General features: G+C 40.2%; 1 protein-coding gene across 1 annotated transcript in view; it reads right to left on the bottom strand.

Moving 5' to 3' along the window:
• ANKFN1 (ankyrin repeat and fibronectin type III domain containing 1) overlaps positions 1-17,060 on the bottom strand; it is a 104,248-nt gene that overhangs the window by 61,501 nt on the left and 25,687 nt on the right. Inside the window, exons 2-3 of the mRNA XM_054278836.1 lie at positions 4,113-4,247; positions 985-1,186 (exon numbers count right to left, since the gene is read on the bottom strand). Coding sequence (XP_054134811.1) covers positions 985-1,170 — 186 coding nt within the window. The 5' untranslated portion in view covers positions 1,171-1,186; positions 4,113-4,247. The remainder of the gene's footprint in view (positions 1-984; positions 1,187-4,112; positions 4,248-17,060) is intronic.

The following is a 17,060-nucleotide window of genomic DNA, read 5'->3' as shown; positions in this document are numbered from 1 at the left end:
TACATAACTTGTGAGTATTAAAGGAGTCTAGAGCGTCCTTTCTCCTTCTGACAAAATGTGATATTTTTGTTATCTGGCCCAGCCGTACTGAGTTCCATTTGCTTTGTCATGTGGAAAAATGGGAACTTCTATTAAAAGCCATCTACACTTTTCTCAAAACATGTTTTATTCTTTTCTTGTAAGAGAAACACTTGCATCTATAGATTTAATTCACGTTTTGTCATGTAAGTGCCAAGTTACAACCTTACTCCTAAAATAAAGCATCAGTTATCTACTGACCATCACCACAGTCTGGTAGTAGCCTTACACTTATGTGTCATGCCTGAAAGTTCCATTTGCTCTGTTGTTTGGAAAAATGGGAACTTCTATTAAAAGCCATCATCACTTTTCTCAAAACATGTTTTATTCTTCTCTTGTAAGAGAAACACTTGCCTCTATAGATTTAATTGATGTTTTGTCGTGTAAGTGCCAAGTTACAACCTTACTCCTAAAATAAAACATCACCAGAAGTTACAATCTTACTCCTAAATAAAGCATCACCAACCTTACTCCTAAAATAAAGCATCAGTTATCTACTGACCATCACCACAGTCTGGTAGTATCATTACACTTATCTGCCATGCCTGAAAGTTCCATTTGCTCTGTCGTGTGGAAAAATGGGAACTTCTATTAAAAGCCATCTTCACTTTTCTCAAAACATGCTTTATTCTTTTCTTGTAAGAGAAACACTTGCATTTATAGATTTAACTCACATTTTGTCATGTAAGTGCCAAGTTACAACCTTACTCCTAAAATAAAGCATCACCACTTGAGTAGGTAGCCTGTCTTTACCCTTCAACAAGGCCAAACTCTTGACAAAGGGTCATTAATGGTAAGGCTGGGAAGAACACACGCACTCGTGAGGGAACAAAGCGAGATGAGGAGAATGCGGAGGTGAAAAGACAGCCGAGGAGGGAGACGGGAGAGGGCAGAGGGTGGTGTTACCATGGAGGCCTTGCGGAGGCTGAGGCGGTCGCAGCGGGATCGGAAGTAGGCCTCGTCGAAGGACGTGTGGCTGCCCTTCAGCTTCTCCGACAGGTTCCGGTAGAGCCGCTTGGCCGCACTGGGCGATGAGGGCATGCTGTGCTTTTTGCTCTGCAGCAGGCTCAAGTTGTGCATTTGCTGCGTCATTCTCACCCAGGGTTTTCTAGAGGGAAAGCAGCAGCTGTTTAGTGAGGTTTTGCTAGACCAACGTCGTTGATCAGAAGTGTGCCCCTGAAACACACAGTGCAAGGCTGCTGGGCCTAAAATCACCTTCACACACAGCTTCTGCACATGTTTGGGGCTTTTTCAGTGGCAAATTGCTCTTTATGGAATTACACCCATGGATATCTATGGAGACAGACAATTAAAGATGGAAAAAGAAAACAGATAACCCCAGAATTATTTGCTAATTCATATAAGGAGAAGGAGTTTCAATTAATGAGGGAAACAATGTTTTTGGAGAGTGAGTTCTGGGAATACAGGTGTCAGAAAAAAGTGACACCCAAAAGTAAATGTTGCTATAGACAGTTTCATAACGAGTGGCTTTTTCCTCATGTAGTGGGCAGGCACTGGTTGTGTCTACTTGTTGTTTTACTTTATCCTGCTCTGTGTTTGCCCTGTCCATTTAGAGTACAGCCTTCTCTTCTCCAGCCTTCACTAATGCAGGAAGTGTATTTGTCTCCATCTTCTTCAACTCAGTTGCCCAGATATTTTTCACAGAATCTCTTGAAAGTCATCAAGTTCAAGCTTTTCTTGAGAAGGGAAAAATTGTTTCCAGAATCTCAAATTTCTACAGAGAACAGCTTGACAGCTGCATTTTCTTTTATGAGAAAATACCTACCTGAGCAAGTAAAGGAGAAGCACCTGTCAGTTCTTGGACAGTTTTCCAGGAAATGAGAGTCTTTGGGAGAGGTGCTCTAGTGACACCTGTCCCAATACACATTCAAAACCCAGATAGTTGGCAGGGCTGTTTTCTCTGTTTCAATGTCTACACTGTAGAAAGAAACTGGATTCTCTGTTACAGCATTCTAGAATGCTGGTGTAAGCTTTGAACCAAAGCAAATTTAGGCATCACTGAGGTGCTAATCTGTGTCACCAAGCCAGAAAAAGTTCAGAGCAGTTAATTACCAAGCCTGTTTCCCATGGCATGGGTTACTGTTCTTATGGACTGTGACTAAACATAATTTGACTCCAGATATTACCATTCCTTGGGGTAGCTGGAGTCCTTCCCACCTTGATCTGGCCAATGAACCAGGATTTATCCATTCAGAAGAAAACAACAGAGTGTTAGTAACCACCTAAACAACTTCTGAGGACAGTAACCACAGCGTGCCCTTGCCACACGTGGAAGCTTTGTCAGTAAAAACCCAAAGCAGATCCATAGTCTGACCCTGATGGAAAAAGAGAACAGAATCTTTTATAATCTCATCAATGTTTCTGTGAAGTCAAGAGCTGGTGAATCTATAGAGAAGCTAAGTAAACACCCTCGAAATAGCAGCTAACAATAAAACAGATGGCGTCCTTGCTATCCACACAGAACTGGTGAATCACAAATGACTTGAAACATAGATGTGTTCCCTGTATAGTCACCATCAATATCCCAAAGAAGTGCAGGGGATAACTGTGGAACAATAAAGCAATGGCTGGAATGACATGATGTGAACAAGCTGCATTTTTTCATCAGTGTACTGAAACACCAGTACACTGAAAAAGTACAAAATGCTACTGCAGATTATTGTACTTAGCATTCTTCCTAGTCACATACAAGGTATGAAATGAAAAAAAAAAAAAAAAAAGGCAAGTTGAATATTCTGTAAAACTTTCTGGAAGTGATATCTTATTAGGCTGGAAATGACTCACAGTAGAGCAATAGGAATGAGATTGGGCAGAATTGTGGGTGAAAAGCATAATAAGAAATAAAGAAAAGAGACAGCTCGATCCACATGATTCTGTGATGGAAAGCACAGGGGTTTTTTGGTGCTGTTATTTTTTTACAGAAATCAACTATTTCATGAGAGTATTTTTAGGCTCCTTTAAAAAGTCATTAATTTTATTTCTTTTACAACCATATCCTTGCCTCAACAATCAGGCGAAGACCTAAATGTGCATTGTCTTGATTGAAACAACAAATACCCCAGTTGAAATGCACTTAGCCTGAGGATGTGTCATTGTCAGAACTTATTTTTGCAGCACCTGGAAGACTAATAATTTAGAAAAAGAAGATGTGCAGAACAGCCCCATTTGAGATTTTCACATCTGGAAGCCTCTGCACAAATCTGACATGGGTCAGGATGACAGGATGACATAAGGACCTCTCCATATGGTTTGGGGTAGCCCTGTGTGATCTAATTTGCACCCCCACAGCAAGGTGAGCACTGCAAGAGGCAGCACAGCACCAGCTTTTACTGGGAAAGGCAGAACTAGAAAAAATAACAACAGCAGCTCCCCTTATAACCAGACATAATTAACAGCAGTTTTCATTTCGAAGAATTACAGAGCATAAAAGTCTTGCAGCAGATCTCTGGGGAAACAGTTACTGCCCTGCCCTGGAAATACCCATCAAACCAGTGTGACTGTCACTGTACTATAGCTAGGAACCAAACCAGGGACCGAGGTCTCCCTGGTCATATTTCATATTTCATTCTGCACATCCTGCAGGTTCATCTTTGTGATCAGATTTCTACTTGCACCTAAGCACTGAACCATATTATTCCCCATCACCAGGGCCCTTTAAAAGTCAAATTCAAATTCAAATGGATATAAAATACTTACCTTTACAAAAGATTTGTGGGATTTTTTTCCTTTTTAATTGTCTAATACTGACCTAATATTCATGTCCCTCAAAAACATGTTGCAGAGAAAGAAATAGAAATACCTAAATTATAGATCACTGTTGTATGTGGCACATACATGCCACACTCTAAAGACAGGTGCATTGGTAGGGCACAGCATAGCTGTAAAAACATTCTCTTAGGATTTTAGGAAAACACAACAGCTGAGAAACCCCTCAGCACTGTATGTTTATGAATCAAACATACTTGAAACTAGTAATTAGGAATATGTGCATTAAAGAGTTAAATTGGACTTACCAGCTTAGGCTGTCCAAGGCAAAAGGTGAACAAGTTGCTGTTAATTGTCCCCACTCTTCCTTCAATGAATCACATTAGCTCTGCTGTCTCTGCTGGCTCAGCCCCTGGGCAGAATGAGTAAATCTCTTCCTTACACTGCATGAATGATCAGATACAAAAAAGCCTGTTACTAGTGATTACTGAAGTCCAAGATTGCTGCTAAAACCTCAGAGCAGAACAGTATTTAAAGCAAGTAGTGTTGTACCACAGGTAGAATGTTTGGTGCCTAAACTCTGTCCCAGTTACCTGTGCAGCTGTAGGAATCACCAATATGCGAAGCCTCCATGTGAGAGATGCCATGACTTCTGTGTGCTTTTAGCTTGTTGTAGCCTTTAAAACTGATCAGCAGCACAGCGTGCAAGTAGAAAAAATAATTACTGCCAGAGTAAACAAAACTGTGATTGTAATTAATTTGGCATGAAGTATGAGCAAAAAGACATTAATGCAGCCATCCTCAAGCAGCTGATTTTATGCTAAAACAGCGAGAGGAAGGGGTAAAAATCACAGTGCAGTAGTGCTTGTTGCATGTGATGTATTGTTTCTTCTTTCTCCAAGCAAGCTACCACTCCAGCTGTCTGCAATCATAGCAACAAAAGCAGCAGGCATAGCCATAGCTGTGGGACATCTGCAACATCATTGGAAAGCTCCCAGCCTGAACAGGTTACGCCTCAAAAAGATTATTAAATGGGTAGCAAAAGCACACTCTACACATGCTAAAGCAGATCCTGTGATGTCTGCATTAGGAGGTTCCAAAATAGGAAAATAGTGATATTTCAAAATCCCATTTTTTTACTCTAGAGCAAAAAAATTGCAAATGCTGGAACTCAGAGAATCCCACAAAAAAATTACAAAGTCAAATGTGGAATATTTCAAATACCCATATGCAGAATTCTAAAAACAGTGAAGGTGACAATCAAAGATAAACAACAACCTAGGGAATTGTTGTCCTTCTAGACAGTCCACTGGGTTAAATTCATGCAATCAGAAAACTCCAGTGCAACATCAGATAATAGAAAAGAACCAAAACACAGCAATTCCTGGTCCTAGCCAGTGACCATTAATATCTACAGAAAAGTATTTTGGATTATTTTTAAGGAGATACCGGAGCTACTCTCAGAATCTGCGGAGTTTTATTCCCTGGTTTTATTCAGACATGATTTGGAAAATGCTGGAAACCTCCCAAAATCTGTTGATCAGCCTGATTCTCCCACAGTTCAAACCTCAGCCAAGGTGCTGTGCCTCATACCCAAGGGCATCCCTTTGCCCAAGTAGCTGCAGCTCAAATGTAGTCCTGGGACTGATGTGTGTATGCCATGGAACTGCAAGATAATCTGTATTTTTTAAACCAATTTGGATATGGATCAAACCATTCTTTGGGGGTTTTCTATCAACACACATGCCTGCATGTACATGTGTAAACATACACACAGACATGGGCATATGAGAATATCAAATGCAAATAATGAGAATATCAAATGCTTATAGTTATAGGGCATAATGAGAATATCAAATACAAATAGTTACTTGCTTTGCTGCAGCAGAGAATTGCAAAGTGCTATTACAATATTCTATGCACAGCATTCCTTCTCCTGTACCTTGAAAATCTCAGGCCCTCCATTTACAGGATTCCCTCTTTTGTTCTGCTCCTTCCAAGGATCATTAGTCAGCGAGCTGACTGAGGTCACTGCTCCTTGCCAACAGGAGGGAATTGGAAATCTTTCAAAAACCACCAAATACCTCTCTAACACTGAGATACTATCTGGAAAAAAACATGCTGAAAATCTGAAATGTCCAAATCAGTTAAAAATAAATGTAAGCCTAGGAACTCCATTTTCAGTGCTGTGCTAAATAGGCATGATTCTTCTAAGGCAAAGTCTCCAAATAAGTTTTTTTTGCCTATATAGACCTCACCTATGCAACTCACTTGTAAAGGAATTCTCCATTTCCAGCTATGTTGAGGGGGAAAATATAGAGTGAATTTCTAGAAATCAGTCTATTCTTAAACATTTCCAGCACCTTCTCATTGTGGTTCAATAATTCTATCTTCTGCTTTCTCCCTTCAGCTTGGTGGAAAGCAGCCCTTTTTCATTGCCATTTTGATTTTTTAAATGCTTAGTCCTTTTTCTACCCAAAGAGTATTTAGCAGAGTAGTAAAAGTCAAGATGTTTTCTTGCCCAAGCCTAGCTCTTGTGAAATACAATTAGGTTTTTTTGGCACAAGTTAATATATTTATAATCTTCTTGACCTACGAATATAAATTCATAATTAACCTGTTCAAAATCCAGAAGAAACAAAACAATTCCCAGTAAGGTAAAAGAAGTAATCATACATTTAGCAAATGATAAAAATGAAATTATTAAAATTATTATTGAATATTTGTAAATAACTGTGAGAGGCACCTACATCTAGTTCTAGAAATGAAGAAGGCTAAAAGACCTACAGAAGAAGTAGACCCTGAGTTTATGATGAAACACGCAGAAGAAGATCCTTTAGTCTGATCTCCTGCAGAAACCTGCCCATCCTCAGCCTCTGATGCTCCCATCAGAGGACAGAGAAGCCATCCAGCTCTCCTTGCCCTTGCATTCCTCTCTCCAGAGCTGCACAGAGCATTTTGCTGGCTGCACTCACACTGCTGCCTTAACCTCCTGCCGCAGGTTTTCCGTCCTTGACTGGTGAGTCAGAAGTTCCCTGCCTGCAGCACACAAGGAGAGCTGATCCCACAGGCTGCTCTTGCTCTCACTGCTGCTAAAGCTGCATGTTTTTGTGAAGATGTACATTTAGAGGTACATTTTGTGTAAGGAGGCTGCCCAAGTTGGCTGATTCAGTGCCACAGTCCCCCAGACCTTCACCCTGTGCTGTTCTCAGCTTTACACACCGCAGGCTTTTTAGCGTTGTGTTGGCCATTAACTCCACGTAGCAAATTCTGCTTGTTCCTCGCAGACCTTGGGAGGTTTCTGGGATGAGGAACTCCGTGTTTGGGCTGGGGTTTCGCTCCTCCATCCATCGATAGGTGGCAGCGTCCACCCAGCTCTCCCCAGCCCGGGCAGGTCCCGGAGCGGCGGCCACGCCGGGATCCCTGTCCCGGGACACGGTGCCCAGCAGGGCATCCCCATCTCCAACAGGGTATCCCCAGCAGGGCATGCCCACATCCCGAGCAGGGCATCCCCATCCCCAGCAGGGCATCCCCCATCCCCAGCAGGGCATCCCCACATCCCGAGCAGGGTATCCCCACATCCCGAGCAGGGCATCCCCCATCCCCAGCAGGGCATCCCCACATCCCGAGCAGGGTATCCCCCACCCCCAGCAGGGCATCCCCATCCCCAGAGGACATCCCCCACCCCCAGCAGGGCATCCCCCATCCCCAGCAGGGCATCCCCCATCCCCAGAGGACATCCCCCATCCCCAGCAGGGCACTCCCATCTCCAACAGGGCATCCCCAGCAGGGCATCCCCCCATCCCCAGCAGGGCATCCCCCATCCCCAGACCCCAGCCTGTCCCTGCTTTACATCACCTGCCGTGGCTGTGAAAAACATTTGGTTTTTCCCACTAGAAACTGGGTGGGAAGTTTGGAGTGGAAAAACGGACATGGACCCTGGCTTTACTTGCAGTGATGGCAAAGCTGTTCCATTATAAGAGACAAAGCTGCATTTTAGGCTGTTCACAGTCCCAGAAAAGGAACAAACATTGCTCAAATATCAGATCTCCATCCACTGTCACAGCAGTGGAGCCAGGCAGATTGGATACCTGGGACTGGGATCTCCATCCCCTCCCAAAGTAACAAGACAACATGGCTAACTCTGACACCTGTAGACATTCTCATTTTTAAAATCCATTACTTGAAATGTAGTTAAAGTGACTCTTCTCCCTGAAACAAGATAGTGGGGTAGTTTTTTTCATACAGTCAAAAATATTCAGTGGGAAAGGTAAAATAAAAAGCAAACCAAACCCCCAAACACATAGAAGTGTACGTTTCTTTGTCCCCATACTCATTCTTTCTTGCACATTTTTATACATAAAACGTACTGTAGTAAATTACAACTCTGATTTTGGCAATTCCTGTCTCTCTGGCTCCTTGTTTACCTATCATCTTTCACACATACCCTTTGCCAATTTGTTTATTCTCTGTCCTGTTCCCTGGTTTCTTGTGTTTCTTCAAGGACATTGGTTGGAGTCTTACTGTTTCACTAGTTACTTTAGCCAGTGTTCTTGATCCAAATCCATAGCAAATAACCTATTATCCACAAAGACACAGAAGTATTCAGTATACTTATGAAAAAGCCAAATATTTCCCAGTTGATCAGTCGCAGACATGATCAAACTTGAAAAATTCTGAAATTGTGAGTAAAGAAAAAATAATTGTGTTTGGACTAAGCTTAGAAATAATTTCCCCAAGTATTCTGAAATGTGTGAGGCAATGTGATGTCAGTGATGAGTGGAACTGGGCTTGGCAGCCCTGGCTCCTCCAGGTTTCCTCTGGAGCCACAGCTCCCAGCCCAGGGTCCTGTCAGCCCCACCTGGAACCCAACACATCCAGGCTCTGCAGGGCTGGATGTGGCAGATGCACCCGTGCCTGGGGCCTGCAGATTCCCAGAGGAAAGATGCAGATGGGAGGAATTCTCAGCTTGGTGGCAGCTGTGGACTTGCTGCTTGTACTTCAGAATGTGATTTTAAATGAACTAGCAGAAACTCAGAACTGTTTGGTCAGAATTCTTTAAAGATGGCCTGTTTTTCATACAGTCACAGTGGCTTGTTTACCCTGCTAGTCTTTTTACTTGGAAAATTCCCGAGAATAATAATTCCTGGCTGCAGTGGAATAGAATCAGGCCTGGGCTGTCAGAGCTACAAAACTACTGAGTCATTTGGGATCTTTTGGAGTGTAAGTTAAGGTAAACAGAAATAAAATGGTATAAGAAGTCCATCAGTGCATCAAAGCCCTCCTTGTTTGAACCAAGGAATCAAAGGGCAGGTGCTGTTACCTATCAGGAGGTGTGCACCAATCCCGATACATGGAAGTGCTGCTCTATTGCAAAACCAATGCAGAGCAGAGTTCTTGGCTGGTGGTTCTTGCAATTATTCCCCAGATTAGGAAAACCCCCTAAATCTGTGCAAACACATGCAGTTTCAGGAAGCCTATAAAAGTACATGAGGCCATTGGACATGTCTGAAGATATTGCTGGCCCTCAGAAACAAATTAGCCATCTGAACATCATGGAAATAATGAAGTTGTCAGCAACAACAGGCAGCTGTGATGTTTTGTCAGCCTCCTGTTGGTTATGTTATCTAGTCAGACACTCCACATAGAGATAATTTATGCCGTGTATTGTTCAGCCATGACTGGTCCCAGCTGCACTGCATTTAATTCAAGTTACACCAGAACATTTTACAAACAGAAATTAACAAGCTTTTCATAGCTGGCAATTTCTAGATTAGGAAAGAATAAAGCAAAAACCAGAATTTAGCAAAATTGAGCATGGAACAAAGCTGAACAGAGGCAGACACACAACATCCCAGAGAAGCACCTTCTTTTTTTAGACTGAAGGCATCTTTAGGCTTGTGACACATTCTTTAAAAAGACCAAAAAGAACATACAAATATATAGGTAGGTGTCATTGCAACTTTTATATTATTGTAGTAATTAGCAGTATACTTATTAATATAAGGCCTGTTTCTGAAGATTGATTAACTTTTCTTCAATACTTGTATAAGAGCATTCATTATAAAATACTACACAAGTGCCATTATTTTTCATACTGAATAAAGAAAGAACTTTGATAACAGAAGAACAACTTCCTGCTGTTCTGTGAACCCCAAGCACTGTTTATTTCACTAAGCAGATACTCCTTAAAGAGCAGCTTGTTTGCCCTGATTAAAGCAGAAGTCTATTTATGGCATTTAGTGAATTTAACATATTAAAATCAGACATTTAGAAAGAAACAAATACACAAAACCAGCAGCAAACCAAACCACAAAAAAGTCCAGAGTAGGGTACCATATGAGGAAAACTTTACTACTGAGGACAAACAGTAGGAAGAGAGGGGCTATTTTCAAAGGGCAACATTTACCTGGGGTGAATAATTTGTCCAGATCCTGATGGAGACAGATTGTTCAAGATAACAACGATTCAAACCAAGAGCCTATTTGTCTGCATTATCAGAGGAAGAACCACAAGGAGATCTGTCTCCCTGGATCAGCTTTTGTGAACAGCTCTGTAGGTTATCTTTGCAATAGGGAAGCATCCCCCTGCCTGCCTGTGAGAATCTTCCACAAGTGGAATTCATACTGCAGTCATTTGGTCTGATGTGGCTGTTCATTTACATTTGAGTTTAAATGAAAATAACTCTGAGGAATTCCAAACCAATGCATCACAGAAGCAGTGAAAAAACCCAAACAGAATTCCCAAACAGAATAGAAAAGATTGCTGTGAAGTAATTATAGATTTGCCACTGCCATTCTTTTTCACAATGTTCAAATTTAAACATTCATTTTTTCTGAGAAATTATAATAGCTTTGAATCACGAAGATCCAAGGTTTACTGCAGAGGCAATGCACATGGACATAACAGTTTTTGTTGAAACCTTTTTATACTTTAGAGAGACAAGGACATATGATTGTTTATCCTTTACAAGAGGTCTGGGACACAGCAAAATCAGTGGCAAAATTCAAAAGATGGAATTGTTCTTACCTCAAGTGCAACATTTCAATAAAAGTGAAATTAAAAGGTAAGAAGTGCAATCAAATCTTGTCTGTTTGGAACATAGCAGGTCTATATACTGCTTTCACAAAAAGATTTCTTTTTTTACTGTAGTGAAGGCTTTTAAAAACTGTAGTAGTGAGAATAGCAGCTCATGAAAATATCTCGCCATCACTTTTCTTTATCTCTGAATCTGTTCCCTCTCAATTAACCATTCCAGCCTCTCACTGAGCAGTAAACATCAGTACTTGGCCTTGCCACAAGTCCCATCTCCATCTCACAAACAAGATAGAATACAAAGTGATAATTGCTCCCTAATGAGCACATGCTAGTTTGGATGAATTTAGCCCCTCTTCCCATTTCTCTCTCTTCATTACGTTGATCTAATGCATCAACCAAATCCAAAGGTGAGAAATTAATCTGAAATAAACTCCTGTTTTTCATGGCTGAAATGTTCATTCATGCTGCTTCATTGCAGCATGACTTCCTGTGTTTTCCAGCAGGTCAAAGAGAATCTGATTCAGACTATAAAACTGTGGGCTTTATCTCCACATTCAAACTCTGACTTAGCAAAGTCCTTGGAAAACAGCTATCAGGCCAATTCTTCAAGGAGGGGTTGTGGTATAGGCCAAGTCCTGATGTGTTGGCAAAAGTCTATATGAACTTCCATGCTGTTCATGGACCCTCTGGGATGTGTTTTACTCCTTCTCACCCACCCTCAAATCAGAAAGAACAATGCTGGTTAACCTCAGGGCAGGAGGTGCTTCGAGCACACAGCAGGGCTCTGGCCATGCCCAGAGTCACCGTGGGTGGGACAGCTCAGGGCCACAGCTGGTTCAGTCTCAGCACCTTTTGTTCTTCAAATCATGGTAAAGCACTTGTTAGTCCTAGAACAGAGACATTGGCTGGGAAAACCTTTGAGATATCAGGCTCACCCTGCCCTAAGAGTTTCCTGTATCAAAATGTTTGGTTATCACGTGCTCACTTATGTTTCACTTACATGCAGAAAATTGAAAATATTAAAAAGTTCAAAAACTATAAAACCCCAGCTCCCCAACAGCTCATTATAAATAACTACTTCCTATATTTTATAAATGAGGTACTTCAAAAGTGTTTGTATATCACCATCCTGTTATTACATTCATTAGGGCTGTCACAGGAGACAGATGGGGAATATAATTTGCTGCTGTGTTAAAAGATTGAATATGGATTTGGAAACGAGGACTCCTGGTCCAATGAAACAACACTCTCTGCAGCCAGAAGTGCTGATCTGATTTCATCTGAATTGTGTTAATAAATATTTGCAAAACCAGGCAGCTTAGGTGGCTTATTTAAGAAAACACTTGCTTTTCACCTTTAGTAATTAATTTCCTTCAGGGTCAGCATTTGGTGGTCTTACAGCTATTGCCCAAACTTCTACACACTTTGGGATGATTAATGATCTCTGTTCTGGAAAATTATGAGGTGCTATAAGGAAAAATTAACTGAATTCACACAATGTGCAACCTCTCACTGGGTACCTTTTCTCTGCATTGTTTTTTTAAGGGGCATGGTCTGTGTGAATGTGTGTCATTGAAAAGTGGTAATGAGCTCCCCAAAAACCTGCGCTGAATGCTCACACGGTAATGCAGCCAGTCTCAGCTATAGGCAACACTGAGCCCAAGTGAAATCTTACAGATATTCAGTGCTGGCAAGAGAATTTATCTTCAAGCAGGCCTGATCAGAGTGACACCTGGGCCTTGGGACAGAAAGAAATGCTCAGGGTTTTACTTCAGATGCTCTTCTTGGTTACAGCTTCAACCTTCCTCCCAAAACAGCCCCTCACACACACAGGCAAAGCACAAACACAGAAATGTCCACATTTATCACACCAATTTTGATATCTGTTTTGTGACATTTTTAAAATTGGTAAATAATATGATTTAGGCCATATTTTGCAGCATTTCATTCAATGCAGGTCTTTTGAATGATTGCATTTGAGAATACATTTTGCATCTTTGCAGACACCGTTCTGGGAGAATTCATTCTGGGCCTCTATCCACTTTTCCAAACAAGCACAACTGCAAAAAAATTCCATGCAACATCCAGTGTTGCTACTCAGCTGGAAATAAAGGCATGGATTTGGAATGAGGAGAATAACAATTTAGTATATTCAATCCTGCAACAGAAAATCTTGCGCTCCAGCAGTTTGGAAGAACCTGATCTGTTCTCTTGCCTGCAGTGTCTAATGAAACTGTGTAGTTTGGTTTTAATTAGGGGCCATAATTATCAAGAATTTGGAAATTAGCCACTATCAGTATGCAGGGTGAATTTGTTGTCTGGCTTTGTCTTTTATCTAAATTGGATTAAAACCAGAAGGTTGATTTGGTTATTCCAGCTCTGCTTGGAAGAAGCAGAGTTCAACTTAAATCACTGGGTTTGCTCTAAGAATTTCTGTTGCCTGATGTTCAGGGCAAATAAGGTGACTTTTCTTGAGAGAAATATTGAACTACAGAGAAGGGGGAAAAAAGCCAAGCTGGTATGAACAACTTTGAATCATAGATGAAGAGGAGCCACAAAAAAAAAATTAAAAATCCATTTAAAATTTTTAGCAAAGAAGCTTTAAATGACAGAGTAATTTATTTTACAATATTCTACCAGAAGACTGAGATACATTTTCTCACTGACTTCTGTGAGATGGGTGTTTTGTACTGGAATTACTGCTCTAAGTGCAAACGCTGAAAAGTTTCATGGATCATAAATAGATGGAACAGGAAAATGAAAGCAGGGTGAGTGAAGGGAGAGTTTATCTGAATGGTTGCTCAGTGGACCTGTGAGAGAGCTGGAATTGGACATTTATATTGTTCCAGTGCCTATTTATCCTTCCTCATATGGCTTAATAGAAATGTTGGAATTCTGTCTAATTTTGGCTCATTTAACTTTTATTTTACACCCGCCTCCCTTCAAGAAGTTACCATGGAACTGAAATTTCGGATTACTGACATGCCACATTGGTACTTGTGTTTGAAAAGCCCACAGATTAGATTACATGAAGTTACAACAGAATAAATCTGATGGCCAATGGACGATTCCATCATTTTTCTTTAAATTAGTCTCTATTAAAAACCAGATTAACACTAAGAAGTGAACTTGCACTTCAGCAAAAGCTAGAGTATTAATGTTTTGATATCATAGGAAAGTTTGATTACTGAGCCCATTATTATGCCACAGTCTCACAGTTTAAATACAACAGTGAGACTGTGATATCATATTCTCATAATGTAGTTCTTTGGATTTTCTGGAGAACACCCAGACACTCAAAAAAATTTGTTCAAAGAGGTGCAGTAGTTAAAGAATGATTTTTTAGAAGGGTGAGAAATCCCAGGCTAACTACCAGCCTCTCCTGAAAATAGGCAATCTAAAAATTGAATGCTCTGAAATATCAGCACACAAGCTGTGCTGGGAGAATGTGACTTTGTGAGACACACAAAAAGACAAGTGAAGCAGTTGTGGTTTTTAACACTCAAAGAAGCACAGATTCAAGGTCAATAGTACCAGCCCACCAACACAAAGATTGCATAGAGTTCCCTTTACTTATACCAGAATTTAGCTTTTAAATATAAGTAGTAGAAAAACCTGATTAAAAGAATTACAAATAATTTTAATAGGAGTTTAAGGAAATAGTTATACACCATTGAAACCAGAAATTTTGGTCAGTTTTTCCCACAAACCTATCTATGAACCATTGAAGAGCATTTTAATAAGCAGCATTTTGTTCAGTAGGCTTTTGAAAATAATATGGAGAATACAACTGGTATTTTCAGCCAGAATCATTCGTAGAGCCCTCATGAAAAATAAGGAGTTCAGGCTTAAAAGTGAAATGAATCTTCTCTAATTTTATATGAAATTCCACAGAGCCATGTAATATGATCTTCATTCCATAACGGGGGCTCCTATTTAGTTAGCAAAAAATAACAGCCTCTCTAAATTACTGCCTTTTGCATATCTCCCACAGATCTGATGGCTCAGCTCTTAGGTTTGGATAGGGACAGCCTCCCAGTGGGTTACAGATATGAAACCTCACTGCACATGAGAAATACTTACTTTCATCTCCTTCTTCAAGCCTAGATTCAGCTATTCACAACAGAAAATCACAGCACAAACTCCAGCCCTACAAGCCTTGGCAGCACTGAGCTGCTGCTGTTCTCTGTTGTCCATCAGCTGTCAAGATGGACAAGAAAACTCTTTCTACATTCAGAGAGTATTTCCAAATGTGCACGTGGTGCTCACAGGAGATGACAGTGCAAGAATTGAATGTCACTTGCATGCCAGAAATACTTCTGAAACGTGAGGTGGGAAATAAAGGAGTGATCACGAGGATACAAGAAAATCCAATAGGATTGCAGTGGCAAGCTTTGAATTTGCAGTGAAAGCTGTCTCCCTGCAAAATATGGTTTTGTCCAGTGCATGCTGCAAAGCACAGTCAGTTCCTTTTAATTTCCTTCATCTATCTGTGTGCACAAAGCAGCATCTGAACTGTATTTCCAAGCAAACAATTATATAAAACCAGGTGTCTTCTCAGAAAAGTTTTCCTTCCCTTGAAAAACAATCAGGAAAATTAAGGAATTACTGTAGTGAAAATTAATACATACATAGGTGTCTATCTAAAAAAAAGTAACTGACAGTAAGAATACATTAAAAAATGAAATATTAGATACCCCAAATCAGTTTTCAGATGTTATTAGAGAGCAATTCCTGAAGGATAACTACCAGGTAAATAATTTGCTGTAAACAGCACTTTTGAGAAAACTGCTTGCAGATAATTTCCAAATAAAAAAGGTACAATTCACTGTAGCATTTGCTTCAAAATATACAACCAACTAATTATGAAGTAGTCTCTTTCAACATGAAATAATTAATACAGCCAATAAGCATACACAGATGGGTGAGAAAATTAAGCTTATGAGTGAAGTATGAAAGGAATGGAAAATCTGAAAGTAATTACAATGGATTTTCCCCCATTTTCTCTCTATAGAGAGTATGTTATATTAGTTCAATATAAACTCATTTTCACCTCTGTCTCTGACAAAACAAGCAGGAAACTGTTACACAATATCACCTTTTTGAAATGCCGCCAGATTTTACACATTTTTTAAATCCAGGAACAAATGGATAAGGAAATAAAAAAACCCAAATTGTGTTTCTTTACAATTGATGAGTCATGATTAAAAAAGGTCAGAAAATGACATTTGCATCATCTGTCTTGTCCTGAAAATAGCACTGTATCAAGAATAAATGATACAAAAATATAATCAAAAACCTTAACAAATGAGGAATGAATATCATCAATCAAGGATCAGAAATTTCCATCCAAAGCTGTTGAGCACTGTAAACTCCAACAGGCCCTGAGCCACTCAGTTGCTCCAGGAGCACATTTTGATTGGTTTGATTCTTTTGCTGGACAGCACAGAAGATGTGGAAGACTTTTCTTAGCCACAGGCTGAACGTTCTGCAACTTTTTGCTGATACCCACTACTCAAGTGCCTTTGTTTCTTATTGGCACCTTGTATGAAATCTGAACAGCCAGGCAGAAAGTCTCTTTGACCTCCACTGATACCATCACAGCAGCTGTCAGCGAATCCAAATGTGCAGCATCCATCTATCACTTGTTTGGAGACAGATTTTTTAAAAAAAAAAATCTTGAAACACATTTTCTTTAAAAATTGCAAAGGCTTAGCAATAGTGATTTCATAAGGGAAATCACTCTTGTGTCCACAGTTTCTTCAAGATAAAGTTCAAGGCAGGAAGAGATGCTGAAAATTGAATCAGTACCAAAAGACAGGATGGATTATAGAGAAACTAAAAGAGATGGAGGTTTAAGTTCAGAGATGGAATAATTCCTTGTCTTAGGAGTAGCCATATTCTTAGATAAATAATTCTCACCAGTTCAAACTGATACAATTTCAGTCAGTAGAGGAAAGTGAGGTAGTGTTTTTGTAAACAATTGTGTAAGTTTCTATAGATGTGTATCTGGATCATTCAATGAGAAAACTTCAAAAGAAGTGGTGCAGGATGTGTTCAGATTTATCTTTAGAATGGATTTATGACAGGATAAGGAAAACGTGCAGGGGAATTCTAAAAGCAACTCCTGATCATAGTTTTTTCAATTACAGCAGCAGTTCATACACACCTGAAAAAATAGGGCACCCTCTCTGTTAAGTGTATTCTGTGCCGGAGGA

Source organism: Melozone crissalis, unplaced genomic scaffold (genome assembly GCF_028551555.1).
Source record: "Melozone crissalis strain CALT ecotype California unplaced genomic scaffold, PUWL_Pcris_2 ptg000026l_1, whole genome shotgun sequence".
Classification (NCBI taxonomy): Eukaryota; Metazoa; Chordata; class Aves; order Passeriformes; family Passerellidae; genus Melozone; species Melozone crissalis.
The sequence above is the reverse complement of the archived record's forward strand: the minus strand, read 5'-3'. Positions and strand labels throughout refer to the sequence as shown.